Genomic DNA, 18,904 nt, shown 5'->3' with positions numbered 1-18,904 from the left:
ATCTTTGTATAAGGGATGTTATTTGTACGAAGGGCAGTTCGTAAACAGCACTTGTTCTTTTAATAAAAGAATGTTTTACAAAAAAAAAAAAAAATCCTGCTTTGTCTGGTTTTTTCGAAGGAAGGAGGGTGGCCTGCCTGGCGGAGGGCGGGGTGTGCTCGGTGTCCTCTCTTTTTCAGCACTTGGAAGAGTAGGGTGCAGATCAAGACGCAGACGTCGGGCGGGGCGCGGGGCCTCTTAAAGTGATGCGATGGCCCCACATCGCGTGCCCTTTTAGAAACACTGCCCTTGACTGCGGGGAGATCCGGAGCACCCCAGGGCCGCGCGGGGGTTCCTGCGGCACCTACCGGCCTTCCGGGCTCGCCGGGCCCAGCCCCACCCGCGCGCGGCCGAGCGGCGTCTTCCCGGCCGAGCCGGGCCCGACGGGCAGGGGGCGGAGCGGAGAGGAAGAGTGACCCGCGGCGCGGCGGCCATGCGCGGTGTGGAAGCGAGTCTGCGGGCTGTGGCCGTGCGCGGAGCCTGGGTGAGCACCCTCGACCTTCTCCCCGCGCGGGGCCCCGGGCCTCCGGCTTCCACCTCTCGCGGCCCGCGGTCACCGACCCCAGCCAGGCCTCTTCCCAAGCTCCGCTCCTCTGCAGGCCGGGCGGTCCCCGAGTCCCCGCGCCGCCTGAGGCTTTGCAGCCTCACGTCCCCTGTGTCCCTTTTGCCTCTTCCTACATGGGCTTCCGGCGTCCTCCCCTCCACTGATTTTGTTTTGTTTCCAAAACCATCTCTGTCTGCATACGTGCCTGGTGGAAGCTATGCCAGCGGCGGGACATCTCCTCCTGGCTGGTAAGAACCCCAGGCATCCCCTCCTTCCCTCACAAGTCTCCCTGTTGTAGAGACTTCAAGGGCAAAGGCCCGACAATGAAACCAGAAAGGGACAGCCTTGCTTCCAGCCCCCAGAGCTTGCCTCCTGCTACCCCACTGGCTCTAGTGGATGTGGGATGGTCCCACAGGGCACCTTGGGGTAGGGAGCCAAGCTTCTGCGCTGACACTTCCGCCTGATAAGCAAGCCCGGCCCCCTAGCACCTAGATAAGAGCCAGGTTGAAGGAAGGCAGCTGGACCCTGAAACCTGAGTCATGAAATCCTTTCTCTCTAAAGGTCAGGGTGCATAGGGTATCCTGGTGTGGTGGTCGTCTTGCTGGGTGGCATTGGACAGCCTTCCGTAGAAGCCTGTCACTCCACTCCTGGACAAATGGGAAAATGGGCCAGGCTACAGGGGGGGGGGAAAGTGCTTCAAGGGCTTGGACTGACTCTGAACTCCTCATTTTCCATGGCCACAGGCCCGATGGTTCCCCAAAACCCCAGCAAAACCCGTGGTGGCCCTGAAAAAGCCCATCAAGGTGGAGCTGGTGGCTGGAAAAACCTATAGGTGGTGTGTGTGTGGCCGCAGCAAGAAGCAGGTGAGATTCCTGTGCTACCCTTCCCATGACATCTGTGGTTGGGGACAGTATGGTGTCTCCTAGGGATTCACCCCCTGTTCCTCTTCCCACACTTACCTGAGGGACAAGAGAAGAGTTTGGTTGGGAGGGTAAGACTGGGAGGATTGTGGTTTGAGGCAAGCCTAGAAAAATAGTTCGTGAGACCCCCATCTCCAAAATAGCCACGGCAAAATGTGTTATAGTTTGGGGGTCAAAAGAATAGCTTGCAGGCCACTGCCACCAGCCACAGAAAGTGGCCTTGAGCTGACTGTATGTATCAGCCCCTTGAAATGAAGCGGGAGACAACAGTTAGCACACAGCCAGAGCCCTCTCATGCTCTCTCCTCCCAGTGCCTTCCTGGGTGCTGCTCAGGAGAGACTCCCATCTTTCCCTCTTTCTTCCTTCCTGGAAGTACCTAGTTCCAGGTCTCTTCTTGCAGGGTACTCTCCTCTTTCTCTGTGGATGTGCCTTTCCTGGTTGCCTCAGTCTTCTCAGCCTGCTGCCCAGCCCCAGCCCCTTCTCCCTGCTGCCCAGCAGCCCTTAATCCCAGCAGGAACCTGGCTCACGTTCTTAGCCTTGCCCTTTCCTTCCGAGGCAGAGTTCAGAACTGTGTTCTTCCAAGCCATGTGGGTGGGGTCAGCAATCCCTTTACACAGATCTGCTGTGGCCTTTGAGCAGGTCTTTCTGAGGGTGGAGCACAGCTAAGGGCACACCAGGCTGGGGAATGTGGTTCGTATTGGTGGGTAGGCACTTGTGCCCCAGCCCATTGGAGTAGGTTGCTGATTTTTACTTGCAACTTCTCCCCATCCACCCTAACTCCACGGTCAAGAGGCCTTGGCTCCAGGTCTGCCCCTCACTAACAAGGTGTCCCCTCACTAGGCCTGTTTCCATCACCCAGTCTCTACTGGAACTGCTTCCAGGATGGACTTGAGTATGTACTCTTGTGCCAGGCAGGCAAGTTGTTGCAGGACAGCCCCTCCTCCCTATAACATGGATTATTTCCTAGATCCAAAATGTGATGCTCCTACAATGTGTCCACTGTGATGTCCGCAGGTGCACTCCCATCCAGAGTTTTACCCTGAGAACATGGGGAAAGAAATGATTTTCATAAACCAGTGAAGACAGAGCCATTAAAAAAGAGCCATTAAGCTGGGCCCCCGCGGTTCCTGCCTGTAATCCTAGCCACTCAGGAGGCAGAGATCAGGAGGATTGGAGTTTGAAGCCAGCCCAGGCAAATAGTTTGCAATATCTTATTTATCTCGAAAAAACTCATCACAAAAAAAAAGGGCTGGTGGAGTGTAGGCCCTGAGTTCAAGCCCCAGTACTGCAAAAAAAAAAGCCATTAAGAAAACCAAAACCTGTCAGATGCTAGTTGTTTACTCCTGTAATCCTAGCTGTTCTGGAGGCAGAAATTAGGAGGATCAAGGTTCAAAGCCACGAAAATACCTAAGAGAAAACAGGGTTGGCAGAGTGGCTCAAGTGGTAGAGCTCCTGCCAAGAAAGCGTGAAATTCTGAGTTTAAAACTTGACCAGGCATAGTGTAATCCCAACTCTTAGGGAGGCAGAAGAATTGAGGTTTGAGGCCAGTTTGGGCAAAAAGTTTCAGAGACCCTCCCCCCACCTTAACAAATAAGGCAGAGATAGTGGTACATGCTTGTGATCCCAACTGGGCTGAAGCACAGGTAGAGGACTGTAATCTGAGGGCCAGCCCAGGAAAACAAAAAATACAAGACCCTATCTGAAAAATAACCTAAAAAAAAAAAAAAAGGCAGGTGTGGTGATGCACACTTTTGACCCCAATGTTCAGGAGGCTGAAGTAGAATTGCAAATTCAAGACCAGCCAGGGCCACATAGCTGAGTTCCAGACCAGCCCAAGCAATATAGTGAAACCCTGTCTCAAAAAACTAACCCCACAATCCTGTTAGTATAAACACCGCCAATACCTAAGGCCTTGTTTCACCTTGTACCCTGCCCTGACCTCTGTCCCCTACTAGTGCTGTTAACACTTATCATACTGCACGCTTACTCTGGGCAAAGTGCACAGTGACCATTATTTCATTTTCTCATGACAACCCTATTTGTTCCCGCGCATTGAAAATTCAGGGTGGAGTAAGCCTAGGCCTTCTCTCTCATTCCAGAACCTGAGTCCTGACCACTGAGCTCCCAAGACCTACCCTGGGCCGGGGGAGCGGAGACATGATTTCTTTTTTCCTTTCCAGCCTTTCTGTGATGGCTCTCACTTCTTCCAGCGCACTGGCCTATCCCCACTCAAGTTCAAGGCCCAGGAGACCCGCACAGTGGCCCTCTGTACCTGCAAGGCCACCCAGAAGCCCCCATACTGTGATGGCACCCACAACAGTGAGCAGGTGCAGAAGGCAGAGGTGGGCTCTGCGCTCTGAGGGGTGGCCGCTGCCCAGCCCCAGGGGGCCGTGCTTTCAGGCTTCTGATAAGACACCCCTTTTGTGGGAAAGGAAACTGAGTGCTGAGTCCAAGGGGACCATCCAGGGACTGCAGCTGGCTTGTGGTCTCTAGTCACGACAGCCAGAAGTGGGCCCCTGGTTCAGCAGCTGCTGGTGGAGAATACGCTATTAAACAAGCATGCCAGCCACCGAGAGCGGTGTTCCTGTGGTCACTGATGAGGCACACGTGTGGTTTCCTGTTCTAGATACTGACCTGGGTGAGGGCTGAGGGCATCTGGTGGGCCACAGGGGCGGCAGCCCAGATCTATTCTACGGCAGGCTGTCCCCAGAGACAAGGGCCTGGTGAGGCTAGGGGAAGCCACCCACACTTTCCCCTTCCCTCTACCCCAAAGAACTCCACCTCCAGAGTATGCAGCATTTATTACAAAGCCAAGAGATACAAATGCGTCAGGGCAGGAGGGTTCAGACACAGGACAAGGTGCAAACGGGGAGGGGATTCCCAACCTCCATACAGGTTGTGACAATCTGGCCTCCTCATCTCCCAGGTCTATGTACATCTGAGGAAAACCAGGTAGGCAGGGATCTGCCCCTAAGGGATGTCCACTGACCTCTCGGGTAGAGTTGGGGTCAGAGCTTCCACTTTCTATTTTCTTGTGCTTCTAGTTGCCTCTGTCAGCCTCAGCTGGAGATGGGTGGGGGGAGCTGAAGAGCTTTTGGCCTTTGGCAAAACCTGGGGTCTGTGCTTGTCTGAGATGAACGCTGCTCCCATCCCTCCTCTCTAGGCCCCGAGCGAGGTTTCGCCCCAAGGTCTTCCTCTGGAGGGTTTGTTGGCCAAGGTAGGACAGGAGGGAGTGAAGAAGCCTTTACAATGCCGAAGCCACACGTGGACTTTGAGGGCTGGGGCCTTCCGGGGCCTGAATCTTCTCTTCCACAAGATAAATGATGCAAAGGCCACACACAGGAAAACAAAAGGAAGAAACGAAAGCGCAGAACAATCTATTCTTTGCACAAAGTTTCCGCTGCATGAGGAGGCAAGGAAGACGCCTTCTCCATTGCCACTTGCTCCTCAGAACTAGGGAACAAACTGCACTGATAAAAGGCACTGTCTTAGCAATTCTCTGCACATTCGACAATGGGGGTAAATGGACAGGGGCAGGACAGCAGCCAGCTAAAGCTTTGGGGACTGTGGACCCCAACACCCCACCTGCCTTGGGAAGGCGATGGAGGGCAGGGTAGAGCTTAACCGAGCCTCCAATGGCTTCTGGAGACTACCTGCACATACCCCTAAAAAGGACAGAGCAATTTACAAGACCCCCCCCAAATTAAACCCCTCCCCTACACATACACACACACATACAGTTTGTTTCCTGTGGCATTTAAATTAATCTGGTTGGTCCATAGAAAATAAGTATGTATATTTGTTTTTTCCTATGTACATATATATATATAGATTTATTTATAAAACCCACCTCCCACCCTGAAGATGGGAGGAGCTGGGGAAAGTAGAAGAGGTGGAAAAAAGGGGTCCAGAAAAAAGTGGAGGGTGTGGAGAGGTGGCTGCAAAGGAGGGAAAGGGTGGCTTTCCTCAAGTTAAGGGGGGCACAGGAGCTCCATTGACAGTCATCTTGCGCCCCCTGCTGGTGGATGATGGTGCCTGCAGGCAGTTCGAGGTACCCCCATTGGCAGCTGTGGTAGCCCCACTGGCTGCAGAAGGGGGAGTGGGGGAGGTGGGGTGGGTGGCTGGGGGACCATGGGAGCTGGGAGAGCCATGGGAGGGGGTGGCAGGGCTAGGCAAGGAGGAGGAGGTGGCCGGCAGGGTGGCAGGACTGGGAGCCTTGTCGCTGGCCGACTCACATTCAGATGCCCCACTGGTGTTGGTGCCCTCGGAGGGAGTTGGCACTGTGGGCAGGGCGAGCCGCTTGCAGGCTGGCTGGACACGGTACTTGAGGGGGAGAGGGCCGTTCTGCGGCAAGAGGGAGAAGAAGAGGGGGGGAAAGGGAGGGTGTCAGGAGAAAGCTAACCAAGGAGCCACCCACCCCTGCCCATAGGGTCCAGACAAGAGCAAAGGGAAGGCATGGGCCTTAGAGAAGAAGGGCAACAAGATCCAGAGGCAGGAGTATAAGACAGGTTTGGAAAGAAAAAGGAGGGAAGGAGACAGAATGCAGACAGCACAGTCACTCCTCTCCAGCCACACCTATTTCTGACCCCAAATTTGGGCACAGTGTTGGGCCAGAAGAGCCTTTTCTCCTTGTGTGGGAGGTCATCGGCAAGAGACTGCCCAAAGGCTCACCTGGTGAGGCAGGCCAACCTGGACCCACCAGGCTCCTGGAACAAGGGGAGGACTGTGATAGAGAAGGGTGGCACAGACCAATACCAGGCTCTGCAGGGGTCTCCTCCCTGCACCCCCTCCCCACCCCACAGGCTCACCCGCCGCCAGGGGTAGATGTAGGCGATGTCCATAAGGGTGTAGTACTCCTTCAGAGGCTCGTCCTCATACAGGACCTCCACCTGGGGCGGACGGGGGGACAGAGGACGTCATGAGCTTGGGTGGATTGCAGGCGGTCCTCATTACTCCAGATTGCCTCCATGGACGTGAATTCCCTGCCAGAGTTGTCTTAACCCCATGTCCCTTCCCACTCAACCAAGGGATCCTGGCCCCAGCCGTCCACACAGCTACCAGGGCCCCCTTGGACACTGGCTATCGCTCTTGCTGCATAGGGAAACCACCCAAATAATTTAAAAACCGCCAAGGCCTCATCTCAACCCCAGAGATCCTGACCTCACTGGAAGACACAAGGCAACTAATGTTGCCTCTTAACAACAGACTTAGGATCCCCTGTCCTCCCGCCTCACTAAACAAAGTGTGGTCTGAGTGGTCCAGGGACCTTCAGCATCAGTAGCTGCATCAACTGCATCAGAACCTGCATTCTAACAAGCTCAGCAGGGGAGTGTCACATGTGAGTTTGACAAACCATGTCCTAGAACTCCTCCAGCCTTCCCACAGCCAGCTTAATCCCCAGTTCTCAGTGTGCACGTATGGGTATCAGCACACACAGTCCTGGTCCCAAGCCCCTCTGTACACTTACTTCAACAGTCATAGACTGTTTGCCCCAATCTTGGGTTCAGCCACTTTTCTCCTGGGGCTCAGTTACACAACCAAGCCAGCCTCTGAACTGAACACATCCCCACAGACACTGTGTGAGTAGGCCCTAGCACTGACCTTGTACTTGCTGGGCACATCCATCTTGTTCCGGAGGAACTTGGCGAGGTGCATGACAGTCATGGCTGCTGGACATCGCAGGAAACGTACCCCTGTCTGTTGAGGAAGAGGTCCCTGTGAGGAGTTCTACTCTAGGCCACTCTCCTAGCCCATGGACCATGCCTGAGCAGGTCTTAGCACTCACCTTCTCCTTGTCCCCATCCCCATTCTCCAGTAGTCCCTTCTTCTCTTCCCGGTCCCTAAAGGAAAGAGAAGGAAGCTAGAGACCCTGGAGCAGTGAGGATCCCCTAATGCACATGTCCTGAAGGTTCCCAGGGGGTGGGACCAAAGTGGAGAAGTGGGTGACCCAACCTAGGAGGCCCAAAAGGCCAGGCTTGTGTCAAACTTGCCTGACTCCTTCGTAGAACTCGATGGAAAGGCTGACGATCTCATCATCACTCAGAGCCCCCTTCTCCTGCTCCAGGACTTCACCTCGGTCCTCGTTGGAGCCATTGGGGACTACAAAAGGAGACAGTTCAGAGTGGTTGGCCAAGCCCCTCCAAGGACTCAGGGGTCCCGTAGTTCATCGGGGTGAGCCCAGCCACCCTCTGGGATACAGTCTCGAAGGGGGTGGTCTGATAGGGGATGGGAGGTGAGAGGGGCAGCACATCCAGCCCTCAGCTGGGGCAGCGTCTCCACTCACACAGCCCCAGGCCTGGGAGCTCGCTCACCCTCTGTCAGGGGGTACGCTGCATAAAAATCCCGCCGCCGTTTCATCTCATCTGGAAGAAGGGAGCAGGGTGAGAGAAGGCAACAGGGTGGAGAAGGCATGGTGGGCAGGAGGAAGATGGGTGCACAAATACCTTTAAAAAGCCCAGGGACCAATTTGTAGACAATATCTTGGAGGGTTTTGTCAGATCTAGGAAAAAATATACAAGGGTCTTTCAGGAGCCATTCTCACCCCATTCTTCATCCCCATTTCCCCAGACAGGGACTCTCTTCCCACCCTTTCCACAAACCCCATGCCCAAGTACAGGGGTCTCTGATCTGGCCATTGTCCCTCTAGTATTTCTTAGCCTATGAAAAGCTGGATGCCACCCAGAGGGAAGGGAAGGACCTGGGCCCACACCTTGCTTCTCCTAACCCGTTGCCCTAGCTGAGAAGGCAAGGAGGGGTGAGGGGACAGTGGGAGGTGTCCCAAGGGACAGCCATAGGCAGGGGAAGCAGTGCTGGGCCCACCTGATGCTCAGCAGCGGTCGGGTTTTATGGACCTGTACATCACACATGGGGCAGTATTTGTTGGTTTCCAGGTATCGCACGATGCAGGTTTTGCAGACTTGGGGATGTGGACAGAGAGAGGACAGTCAGAGCCCCTTGCTCCCCTAGGCCCAGCTCCCACACCTCTGCTCAGACTCAGGGCCCCTTCTCCACTGTGTCCAGGTAGCTCAGGCCTGTTCAAAGGACCAACATGGCAATGTGTACTCTGCATATTTGCTCCTCACCCATCCTTGTGTCTATGTGTGTGACACGGGGTAGTGACCACTCACTCACACAAGTCCCAGGATAGAACACAAAACAAGAACCAGCCTGGGTCCTTGACCTCTTACAAGAAATGACCCCTGCATCTTCCAGGAATCAAACTTTAGCCACAGAGGTTCAAGAGAGAACAGATTTCAGATGCAGTCCTGAGATTAACTTCTAAGATGAGACAACCCCCGCCCCCCACCCCTTGCCATATACCATTGTTCCTTCCAGGCAGCCTCTTTGAGACCTAGGATTTCCTATCAGACATATGGCCATGTCTGCTCTTCAGGGCAGGGGAATCTGATCAGTCTTCCCTGGGCAGTGTCCCAGCCTAGACACAGAGGCTGCCCTCCCAAGTAGCACCCCTGCACTAACTCACAGGAATGCAAGCACTCCACGATGGTAGTGGCATCAATGAAGTACCCTCCGCAGAGGGCACACATGAGGTGTGGGTTCAGCTCTGTGATTTTGATCCTTGTGGTCCGATGCATGATGCTGGAGTTGGGACTGGGGGACCTGGAAAGTGTCACCCTGGGAAATGGAAACAGAATCAGAAACCCAGTGAGTTCACGGCCCCTCCCCCCACTTCTCCATCTACAGCTGCCTGAGCCCAAGGCCTTTCTTTGCCTTCAAGGTGGGACTGGATGTTCTCTCTGGCCCTCGTGAGTATTTGCTGTGTTGAGTGCTCAGGAGATTTATGCAACCCTATGAAACAAGATCAGCCAGGCACAGGTGACTGGCTCATGCCCTGTAATCCTAGTTACTTGGGAGGCTGAGATCAGGAGGATCGAGGTTCAAGTCTAGCCAGGGCAAACAGTGTGTAAGACCCCATCTCCAAAATAACCAGAGCAAAATGGTTCAAGCGGTAGACAGCCTATTTTGCAAGCATGATGACTTGAGTTCAAACTCCACTCCCACCAAAAAAAAACCAAAACAAAACAAAACAAGGTCATAGTCCATCTCAGAAGCATCAGGAAAGACTGAAGTCAGACCACAAGAAGTACTAGCCAACCCCCCAAGAGGACTTGGAGGGAGGCAGAAAAATGGAAGACAGCAGAGTTGGGTTTTTTTGTGGGGGGAGGGGGCAGTGGTGTGAAGTTGAATTCCACAAGTATTTACTAAGTGGCTGTTATAGGCTAGATAATTGTTCCAGGTGTCAGAACAAAACAAGGAGCCCTGCTCTCATGGAGTTTATAGTCTATCATTTATTACACTTCACCTGCATACTGCCTATGACCTTGAGCAAGTCACCGCACTTCTCTGTGTCTGTCATCAGGTTCCTAGTGGGCGGGAATAAACAGGCTCAGACAAAGATACCATGCCTGTGGCACTACAGATGGAGAATAAGGTTTTAAAAAAACCTCTCTGGGGCCGCAGATATAGCTCGAGTGGTAGAGTGTTCACAAATAAATAAATAAATAAATAAAATCTTTCTGATCCCAACCCACATCCACTCAAGTGGTCAAACATTTATGGAATACTAAGAGTGAGGAAACTCAGATAAATAAGCTACTGCCCCTGAATTTCAGGAATAAAAGAAGGGAAAAATAAATTGGCCTTATCCCCCATCATCTACCCAGTGGCATGGCTGCCCTAAATTTGGAGGCAAAAGTCTGTCACTTGTCCTTTGTCCTCTAGCTGTGTCCAGGGCAGGCTCTGCAGTACTTCCCTCCTCTAAAGTTGCCAGACACAGGCAGCAACTGAAGTACACTGACCATTTGGTTTCCAGGCCCGACAGTCAGGCAGGGAATGCTGAGGATGGTCCTTGCATGCTCCAAGTGTGGGACACACAACTCTAGCCCCACCCCAGGCCCAACCCTAGACAGGTAATGGAAGTAAAAAAGCCAAAGCAAAAAGACTACTATACAGGGTTAATTCAACTATGATGGACTGTGAGAACCTGGGTAAATGTCACAGTGTACCCCCAGTTCAACACTTAAAAAAAGCCTGCTACTGCCATGCCAGGGGAACCCATCCCACCAGGCTGATACAGCCCACTGCATAGTACCCACGAGCACAAGTGTTCCAGGATCCCCCTTTCTGTGCACACAGTTGTTTCTGTTCTTTGTGGTGGTAACAGGGGTTGAACCCAGGGCCTTCTTGATAGGCAGGTCCTCCATACTACTTGAGTCATGTGCCACTAGCTCACATGCAGGAGTTTCTTCATGTGTGTACTGTAAACCTCCCACCATTTCCCACTCTGGTACACCTCTGCCACCTGTCCATAGGCTAGCCAATAGCAAACCACAGGCTGTGCTAGATGCCTGCTGAAGCTGGGCAGAAAGTACTCTGTCCCTGGCTCTCTGAGCACCTGGGTAGGCCCTGACAGGAATTGGAGGCCAGCCCCAGGTTGGCTCTGGACTGGCAGGGCCTCCCTCCCTCTTCTCTTCCAGAGTAGAACTGCAGGGCTGGGGCTTGGGAGGGTGGCCAAGCCCCACCAGCTCCTTTATATCATCTTTACACACTTCTCTCTCTTCCAGAAGAAATTCTAAAGCTACCACACTGGGTTTTCTAGGACAAGAGATTCACAGCCGGGATCAGCAGTTTCTATAGAGACCCCAGGATGAGCCTGGCCAGGACCCAAAGAGCCAATAGAGGCCCAGGGCACCTGGCCAGAGACGGAGAGATGGAGAGACACAAAGGCCACATGTGGGACAGGCACCAAGTTGCAGAGCAGACGGAAGGAATAAGTCTGTCCCAGAGCTGGCCCAGAGACTGGGTAGAGAAGCAGCCATTCCTGAAATCTGCAGACGGGTGGTGAGGACAGAACAGGGTTCCCGCCCCACACAAGGTGGCCTCAGCCAGTCTTCCCTGTGTGGGTCCCCTTTCACAATTACGCAGAAGGCGGCTGGCTACTCCACTGTTTGGTAGTTTCCATAGTAACTGTGTCCCTGGCAAGATGCCCAAATATTATTACAGCCATCCAGAGGAGAGAACAAGCTCCAAGTGGCTGTCTCTCGAGTGTGTGTGATATCCACCGTACGGGTGCGTGCTGTCTGGGCCTTCTAAGGTATGCCATGTGACTGCTTGTCTTGGGTGTGTCTGTGTTCAGATGTGTCCATATACATATGTTTATGGACAGCCAGAAACACAACACATTATGAGTCAGATCCTGTTGGGGGTTCAGGCTGCTAGAGGTAAATCTCACCCCATCTCTCCCTCTTCCATACACAAAGCACATGTGCACACACATATACACATCGCACTGCCTTAGCCAACTCATTCACACACTGCTGTATTTGCAAAACAAATACCTACTCTTTAGGACAAACAGGAGCACAACCCCTCACTCTCTCCTTCCCAGCACTTGTGGGAATTCAGACTAAGACTAGCCCCAGGCCCCTTTCTGGGTTCTGGGAAAAGGGAAGGAAAGAGCTGCTTATTGAATGAAAATGCTGGCTTTTGAGCAAGGAACCTCTCTGCTCCCCCTCCCCCTCCCCAGGGGCCTCAGAGTGCCACCTCCGGGGCTAGGGAGAAACACTGATTGGCTCCTCACCTGATTGCCATGGTTACCTGCAGGGCCCTGCCAGCAGGTGCCAAGAGCAACTGTAAACAGGAGCTAGGTTCCCCCAGAGCATCCCCTCCACACCTTCCCAGGCCCAGGACAGGGGCCCCACATTTCTGATACCCAATTCCCTCACCTCCCAGATACCATGATTGATGTACTCTTTGGTCAGACAAGGGAAGAGGGGTGATGTCCAGCTGCCACTACTGAGGGGAGGGAAGAGCCTGGGGGAACAAGCGTGGGAGATGCAGGTCTCAAAAAACAGAAATGGGGAACAGAGGCCATTTGGAAGTAGCTTCAGTGGAAGGGGGGAGTTAAACAGGCCAGTCCTAACAATGTCACCCTGTGGACAATGTCTCCCCACAGTCAGGGTCCAAGTCTTTTACATCGTCTGCTCAGCTCACTGTCTTTGAAGGGTGTGCCCCTTAGGTGCCCCCGGGTAGGAAAGACGCCTGATCAGTATGCAGTGCCCAGGACGGTCTCCTTGCCATTCAAGCTAGCAATGTCTTTCCCTATTTTAAGACCCCTGAAAACAAAACCCTACACCTCTCCACTTTAGACCATCTCTTTATGGAAGCTGGCCTGCCATGCATTCTCTCACTGTCAAGTTACTTCATTTTCCCTTCAAGAAGGAGCTGGCCTCCCAGAGGTCCCTGCTGCTCCTTGGGACACTAGCCACAGCAAATCTGCCCCACCTTTTCATCCAAATGAAATAAGTATGCTTTGCTCAATACAAAGTCTTCAGGACTTGGGAAGAGTCACTCTAGGTCACATTCAAATGTCTAGACATAACAGAAGCGGATGGGACCTTAGAAAGCATCTTGTCCAGCCGAGCATGGTGGCGCACACCTGTAATACTAGCTATGTGGAAGGTGTAAACAGGAGCATTGCAGACTATGGCCAGTCCTGGCAAATAATTGAGACACTACCTGAAAAATAACTAAAACAAAAAAGTGCTGGGGGCATGGCTTGAGTGGTAGAGCACCTGCCTAGCAAAAACAAGATCCTGACTTCAAACTCCATTACTGCCAAATAAACAAATAAACAAACAAGTAAGTAAGTCATCCAATCTTCTCGTTTTACAAATAAAGAAACTCAGAGAGAAGTGACTTGTCTAAGGTCATATAGCAAAGTTGCAGTCCTGGGATAAGAATTTGCCTGGGCTAAGAGTACCAGTACTCTTTACCTATGGGGACCCCACTCATCTAAGGACTAATGCCATCAAGACTGGCAGGAGGCTGGGCACCGGTGGCTCATGCCTATAATCCTAGCTATACAGGAGGAAGAGATCAGGTGGATCGAGGTTCGAAACTAACCTAGGCAAACAGTTTATGAGACCCTATCTCGAAAAATACCCAACCAAAAAAAAAGGCTGGTGGAGTGGCTCAAGTGGTAGAGCTCCTGCTTAGTAAGTGTGAAGCCCTAAGTTCAAAACCCTAGTACAGCCAAAAAAAAAAAGACTGGCAGGGGGAAGGATATAAGGGCAGTTACCAGATCACTGAGTGAGTGGGCCTTCTGGGAGGGAGTCAAAGTCTGGCCAAAACATGACCACTCACACCTTGCACACACTCGCACCTTGAAGAAGGTGGGGACAGAGGCTAATCACCTTACACTACTTCCATAGTATGGATGGGGAAACTGAGGCTCCATAGAAATACAACAAGCCAGAGTGTAGCGGCAAAGACTCAGACCCTGGGTCCTCAGACTATGTGACTCCACCAGCTTCATGGGTCAATGGTGCAAGTCTAGTATATGTGTTTGGGACCAGGGTTCTGCCCTGGGCCACTGTGAACCTCAGATGTCCCTGATCCTTGACTCTGGCACAGGGCCCTGCTCTTTTTTTCCCAGCACAGAAAAAAAGCCCTCTAGGTTCCTGAAGCTGGACTTGCCTACCTCTCAGCTTCCTAAGATCAAACAAAGACAAAAACCCAAAATATATACACATCACCAGATACACACAGCCAGACACAGCCCCTCCATCTCTCACACTCACAACACACAAGGCCAGATAAACCCTACCACACACACACACATGCCAGACACTTGGCCAGACACACACAGACACAAGGAGCCAGACACACCCCACTACATACACTGCTAGACACCAGCCAGACCTGCACTTGACAGATACACAAACCATTCCCACCCACCCATCACACTAGCTGCCAACACACTAGTCTTTTGCACACCCCTGGTCCTTCTAGGGTAAATTACAACATAAGTCTTCCAGCAACAAAGGCAGTTCAGTTCCCAACCTCGCTCTGGGGCCAGAGGCTGCAGTGGGCATCTGACCTGCACAAAGATGTAACCTCTTCCTGCCATTCCCATGGCAACAGCTCCATCAACCAAGATCCCTCAGGAGCAGCAGAGAGGCCCCTTCTTGCTCACCTCCCAAACTTAGACTTGACCTCTACTTGGCTACACATGATCTGGATCCTGGGGTCTGTTTTTTTGCCTCTTCCCAAACACAGTTTTAAGTCCTCAAGCCCCAACCTCAAACCAGGGGGACTCCTGGGAGCCTCTCCACCAAAAAGCTGCAACAGAGCTGGCTTTATGCTCCTTCTCCACGTAATAACACCTTGGAGCAGAGGAGAGGGAGGGAGAAGTGAGTTTCAGGAACACCACAAACTCCAAGAGGCCCTGAGCAGGAGGCTCCAAGACAGTGAGAGGCAATCTGGAGACTGGAGACGCCCCTCCCCACTACGAGGGGAGCACAGGAGAGACTGAGGCAGCCTGTGCGGAGACTGAGGTGGGAGTGGGCTCAGAGAGACAAAGACCCCGGGAAAACTCTGGGTAACACCTCTATATATTTAAATTCACCACCGACTACCTCCTCCTCCTCCTACAAGCCAACCAGAGCAATTCTGGGCAGACAGGGGTAGTGGGGAAGGGAATGGGAGGGAATGGAAGGGGCTTGAGAGGCCACTCCGTGAGACAGGAGAGCCAAGGGGGTGTCTCGTGGCCTGGGGTCCCAGTCCTGAGGAGCTAGCAGCAGGAGGGCAGAAGCACCTGTGAAGAGAGGGGTAGCCTAGCTCCCCAGTAGAAGAGGGTCCAGATTATCAGACCCCTAGAGAAAAACAGCAGGTAATCTCCCCGCATCGCCATTTCCATTCTACCTCCTCGGCCTGGCTTCCCCAGGAGCCCGGTTCAAAGGATCATGCACCCCAATGACCGGGTGGTCACTCCCTTCTTCCCTAGAGCCAAACTTTCGGCGGGGCCCCAGGAGGGGTGTCGAGGAAAGAGCTCAGACAAGGTGGTTCAGGGAGGGGGCGGGGCGCCCCGCACTGGGACCCTGGAAAAGGATCGCTGGGGGAGGTGCCCGAAAGGATCGGGACCCGGGCAGGAAGCGCGCCCTCCCCCGGCCTCGCAGCAATCAGAAAGCAGTGTCCCTTTCCACCCGGCCTCAAGTCCTCGCGCGTCCATGACGCGCCAGCACCCACGGGAGTGTCGACCCCTGCCCAGTCGGAAAGGGGTGGATCGGCTAAAGCCAGGGGCGGCTCTGACTCATAGGAGACTAGAGGGCAGAGACCCACCCCAGCGCGTGCCCCCAAAGCCCTCATGGCTGCCGGGACCCTCCCCTTCGGTACCTCGAGAGCAGGGTCTACCAGGGGGCTGCTGCACAAAGAGGTGGTGGTCGAGGGAGACGCCAAATCATTAAGAGGGGGAATCCACTTCGGCCATCTTGGAAGGGAGGAAAGGGAAAAAGAGACGGAAAAAAGGGAGAAAGAAAGGCGGACGGGGCGAGCTTGGACAGGGGCTGCGGGGTAGGAGGGGACTCGAACAGCAGGCCCCGCTCGTGGATTCCCCTCCACAGTGGCTTGGGGGGCAGGATGGAATGGCTCCGGTCCCCATCTCCAGCTGGTCATAGGGTAGGAGAAGGGAAGGAAGCGCGAATCCCGCAGCCGCTTACCTGGGTTCGGGGTCCGGTGGGTCTCGGGGAGGGGGGGATGGGAGGGAGGGAGGGAAGGTAGGGAAGGGAAGGGGGGCGCAGCCTTGTCGCTCGCTCGGGCGGCGGGAGGGGAGAAACCTACTGTAAGAAAGGAGTTTGCGAGAGCGGCTTGGGGTGGGAGGGAGAGAGGGGAGGGGAGGGGACGGAGGGCGAGGGGAGGGACCGAAGGGGGGGGAGACAAAATGGCTTTTTTCCTCTAGACAAGAGTAGGTCCCGCCCACTACTCACCCACGTGACCTCATTCCTTCAGGGTGTTTGCCGAGAGGGGAAGAGGAGGGGAGAGGCTGGCGTGGCTGCTCCCCCCACCCGTGCTGCGCCCCCCAAATTAGGAGGAGACCCCACTTTCTCATAAAGCCTCCCTGGACCCTGAGGATGGATCCTGCAACTAACAGCCTCTGCGACTAACCTCCTCCCCCCCCAAATTTGTGTGCCCCCTTCAACAACCCTGAGATTCCCACCCTAGCTGGGGCGCCTGGAAAATGGTGAAATGAGGACTGGGCGGAAATATGGCTCGCAGTCCTCTACGCCTCAGCCTCTGCCGAAGGGCGCTCGGGTGGGGGACGCGGCGCCGCCAGCCACGCGTCCGGGCGATTTTCATTCACTCTGACACTCCTTTAAAATTACAAACTGCATCTGTGACACAGAGCATGTCCTCCCCACTTCCCTTGCCCCTCGAGGCCCCGTTGCTGGCTCAGAGACCCAGCGCACAGGGCCCGATCGCGGCGCCTTGCGGGGAGCACACGGCGGGAGGCGGTGGGGTGGAGGGAGGCCTGGGGAAGGTCTCCCGGCGGGGACTCGGTTTACTGTGGCAGAGGCTGGCGCACCCGGCGAGCTCGAGCGGAGAAGAATGGAACGCAACCCAGGGCGGGGAGGCCAGCCCAAGACGGGAACTCAGGCGCGGGGCCAGGGACACAATAACCGGCCTGATTGGAGAGGCCAGACAGAGTAGGAAACCCGGCGCCGGGACTCGAAAGTGGCCCGCGCTTTTTTCCCCTGAGGTGCACGGGGATTCCCGCATTTCTCGCTTGCGCTCTGGGCTCTACGCGGCTCGTGCACCTCCCTCACCTCCACGGCGGGAGAACCCCGGCGAGTGCAAAGCTGCCAGCCGACTCCGACCGTCGCTCTCGGCTCCACCCAGCACTCACGCTCTAGTCCCCCGTGGCTCCCGCCGGGTTAGGGCCGGGGGGTGGGGTGGGTGGAGGGAAGAACAAGGAGGTTGGCTTGAAAAAGCGGGGAGCCGGCGCCGAGAAAGCAAATCGATTCTGCATTACGGCGACGACCGTGGGGCCTCATTGGGCTGGTCGATTCACTTATTCGTTATTCGCGATTTATTAGGGATGGCCACCATGACTGTCCCTCCAAAGAGCTTCATTATCCGACGAGAAGCGCCATAAAGCGCCCCGACGGTGGGTTGACTCGAGTTAGAAAACGAATCTTCTCCGAGCCTCGGAGCGCCTCCCTCCTTCTCTTCTTGCTCACAATCAAAACATCCCCGAAGTTGGGGTGGTGAGGGGGGCACAACTGAATGTTTTCAGCCTCTAGCCGGTGATCAAGAGCCCTGCGGGCACTGGCCGCCAAATGACCCTAGTTCCAGCCTTCAGCCCACACCAGGGCGGGGAGGAAGGGCGGGAAGGATTTCCGCCCGGAGGGGGTGGTCCAAGAACCAGCGGGAGAGGCCCCTTGAGGATCCGGTCACCTGCTCCCCAGTCTCTGCACTGGGGTACTGCGAAATCACCGACTCCTGTGCAAAAGAGGTTCTTGGCATTGGACACGTTCACTCACCCCGGGGCAAGTATGTCGCCGGCATCCCGGACTCTGCCAGCGAACACTCGCTCATCCACTCGCGCTCCGCACGAAAGGGACACAGGGACTCCCGCTCACCCACTCCTCTGAGCAAGAGAAATCCATAGGGGTTTCGCAGAGATCTCGATCACACCCGCGATCCACATAGCAACCAGAGGATGCCCCTCGGAGAAGTAACAGCTAGTGGGAAGGGGATTGACGTTCCACTGTGGCCCAATCTTGGAGGGCTGCCACAGGGGGCCACCGTGCTAAACGGGGATTGGGGTCCATTAACATACCATCAGCTATTAAGCTTCAGGAGCAAACCGCTGGGAAGGAGCTTGCTGAAGACCCTGCTACCCACTAAATCTCCAATTTAATCATTTCCATCCCAAACCACCAGCCTCACATCTTGACTTTTTCTGGTTTATCAGAAGAATCTCTGTTCCAGCCCTTCCCACATCTGAAGTTCTCTGGTCTCCTAAGTCTTCATTAAGTCACTTAGAAACACCTGTCATTTGGCTGTGTCAAATACTTTGCTAGGCAATGGCAGATCAGTAGGGAGCTCACAGATCAGTGAGTGCAAACTTGAAGGGACACAGACTTCACACAGCACCAGATGTTTCTTCAGGCTCATCCCCATGGGTGTGAGAGCAACCAAGGGAGAAGGCGTCCAGAAGAGGCCTCCTTTAAGCTACATGCCCCAGAAAACTGTTGAGAGTGTGCACTCTCCAGGAAGATATAGGCTCCCACTCAGCGCCCAGAATAGGAATGCATCTCTGCAGATATGACAAGCCATGTATCTCACATAGTCCTCTAGCTGACAACTTTGTATCAAGAGGTTCACTGTCCATCACAGCCAAGAATCGGGAAGTGTAGGCAGTTACTTCCAGCACATGGTAAGAGCTAGTGTGAGGATAAGATTCCTTTAAAAACCGTGAAGACTCTAGGAGAGGGGCCCTTCCAGTGCTTTTGTGAATAGCTTTTCCTCTGCATCCTTCACTCCCTTTCGCTCCCCCAAAACAATGTCCTTTGTCATTTTCTACTTCTGTTTTCCTATC

General features: G+C 54.2%; 2 protein-coding genes across 5 annotated transcripts; one reads left to right on the top strand and one right to left on the bottom strand.

Annotated features, from left to right (window-relative positions):
- The first annotated feature begins 199 nt into the window (after window positions 1-199).
- Window positions 200-4,076, top strand: Cisd3 (CDGSH iron sulfur domain 3). The gene is made up of 4 exons (XM_020182802.2): window positions 200-523; window positions 799-831; window positions 1,327-1,446; window positions 3,684-4,076. Exons 1-4 carry the CDS (start codon window positions 473-475, stop codon window positions 3,861-3,863), a joined length of 384 nt encoding a protein of 127 aa, XP_020038391.2. The 5' UTR covers window positions 200-472; the 3' UTR covers window positions 3,864-4,076.
- Window positions 4,077-4,289: 213 nt separating this feature from the next.
- Pcgf2 (polycomb group ring finger 2) lies at window positions 4,290-17,637 on the bottom strand. Of its 4 annotated transcripts, none has more exons than XM_074045901.1 (10): window positions 17,127-17,637; window positions 8,987-9,138; window positions 8,323-8,419; window positions 7,947-8,002; window positions 7,815-7,865; window positions 7,494-7,602; window positions 7,289-7,343; window positions 7,105-7,200; window positions 6,312-6,392; window positions 4,290-5,847 (listed from the first exon to the last, which is right to left on the bottom strand). In XM_074045901.1, exons 2-10 carry the CDS (start codon window positions 9,096-9,098, stop codon window positions 5,470-5,472), a joined length of 1,035 nt encoding a protein of 344 aa, XP_073902002.1. In that variant the 5' UTR covers window positions 9,099-9,138; window positions 17,127-17,637; the 3' UTR covers window positions 4,290-5,469. The 4 variants fall into 4 exon arrangements, with proteins under 4 accessions (XP_073902002.1, XP_020038429.1, XP_020038422.1 ...); XM_020182840.2 differs by lacking the exon at window positions 17,127-17,637 and adding an exon at window positions 16,023-16,191; XM_020182833.2 differs by lacking the exon at window positions 17,127-17,637 and adding an exon at window positions 15,700-16,008.
- Between the last annotated feature and the right edge of the window lie 1,267 nt (window positions 17,638-18,904).

Source organism: Castor canadensis, chromosome 11 (assembly GCF_047511655.1).
Source record: "Castor canadensis chromosome 11, mCasCan1.hap1v2, whole genome shotgun sequence".
Taxonomy (NCBI): domain Eukaryota; kingdom Metazoa; phylum Chordata; class Mammalia; order Rodentia; family Castoridae; genus Castor; species Castor canadensis.
The sequence above is the reverse complement of the archived record's forward strand: the minus strand, read 5'-3'. Positions and strand labels throughout refer to the sequence as shown.

Coding starts and splice junctions, on each gene's coding strand:
- Pcgf2 (XM_074045901.1), bottom strand. CDS start 9,098: ATGCATCGGACCACAAGGATCAAAATCACAGAGCTGAACCCACACCTC. Junction 8,003..8,322: donor CGACCGCTGCTGAGCATCAG/GTGGGCCCAGCA, acceptor ATTTTTTCCTAG/ATCTGACAAAACCCTCCAAG. Junction 7,344..7,493: donor GAGTTCTACGAAGGAGTCAG/GCAAGTTTGACA, acceptor TCTTTCCTTTAG/GGACCGGGAAGAGAAGAAGG.
- Cisd3 (XM_020182802.2), top strand. CDS start 473: ATGCGCGGTGTGGAAGCGAGTCTGCGGGCTGTGGCCGTGCGCGGAGCC. Junction 524..798: donor TGGCCGTGCGCGGAGCCTGG/GTGAGCACCCTC, acceptor GCCTGGTGGAAG/CTATGCCAGCGGCGGGACAT. Junction 832..1,326: donor GGGACATCTCCTCCTGGCTG/GTAAGAACCCCA, acceptor CCATGGCCACAG/GCCCGATGGTTCCCCAAAAC.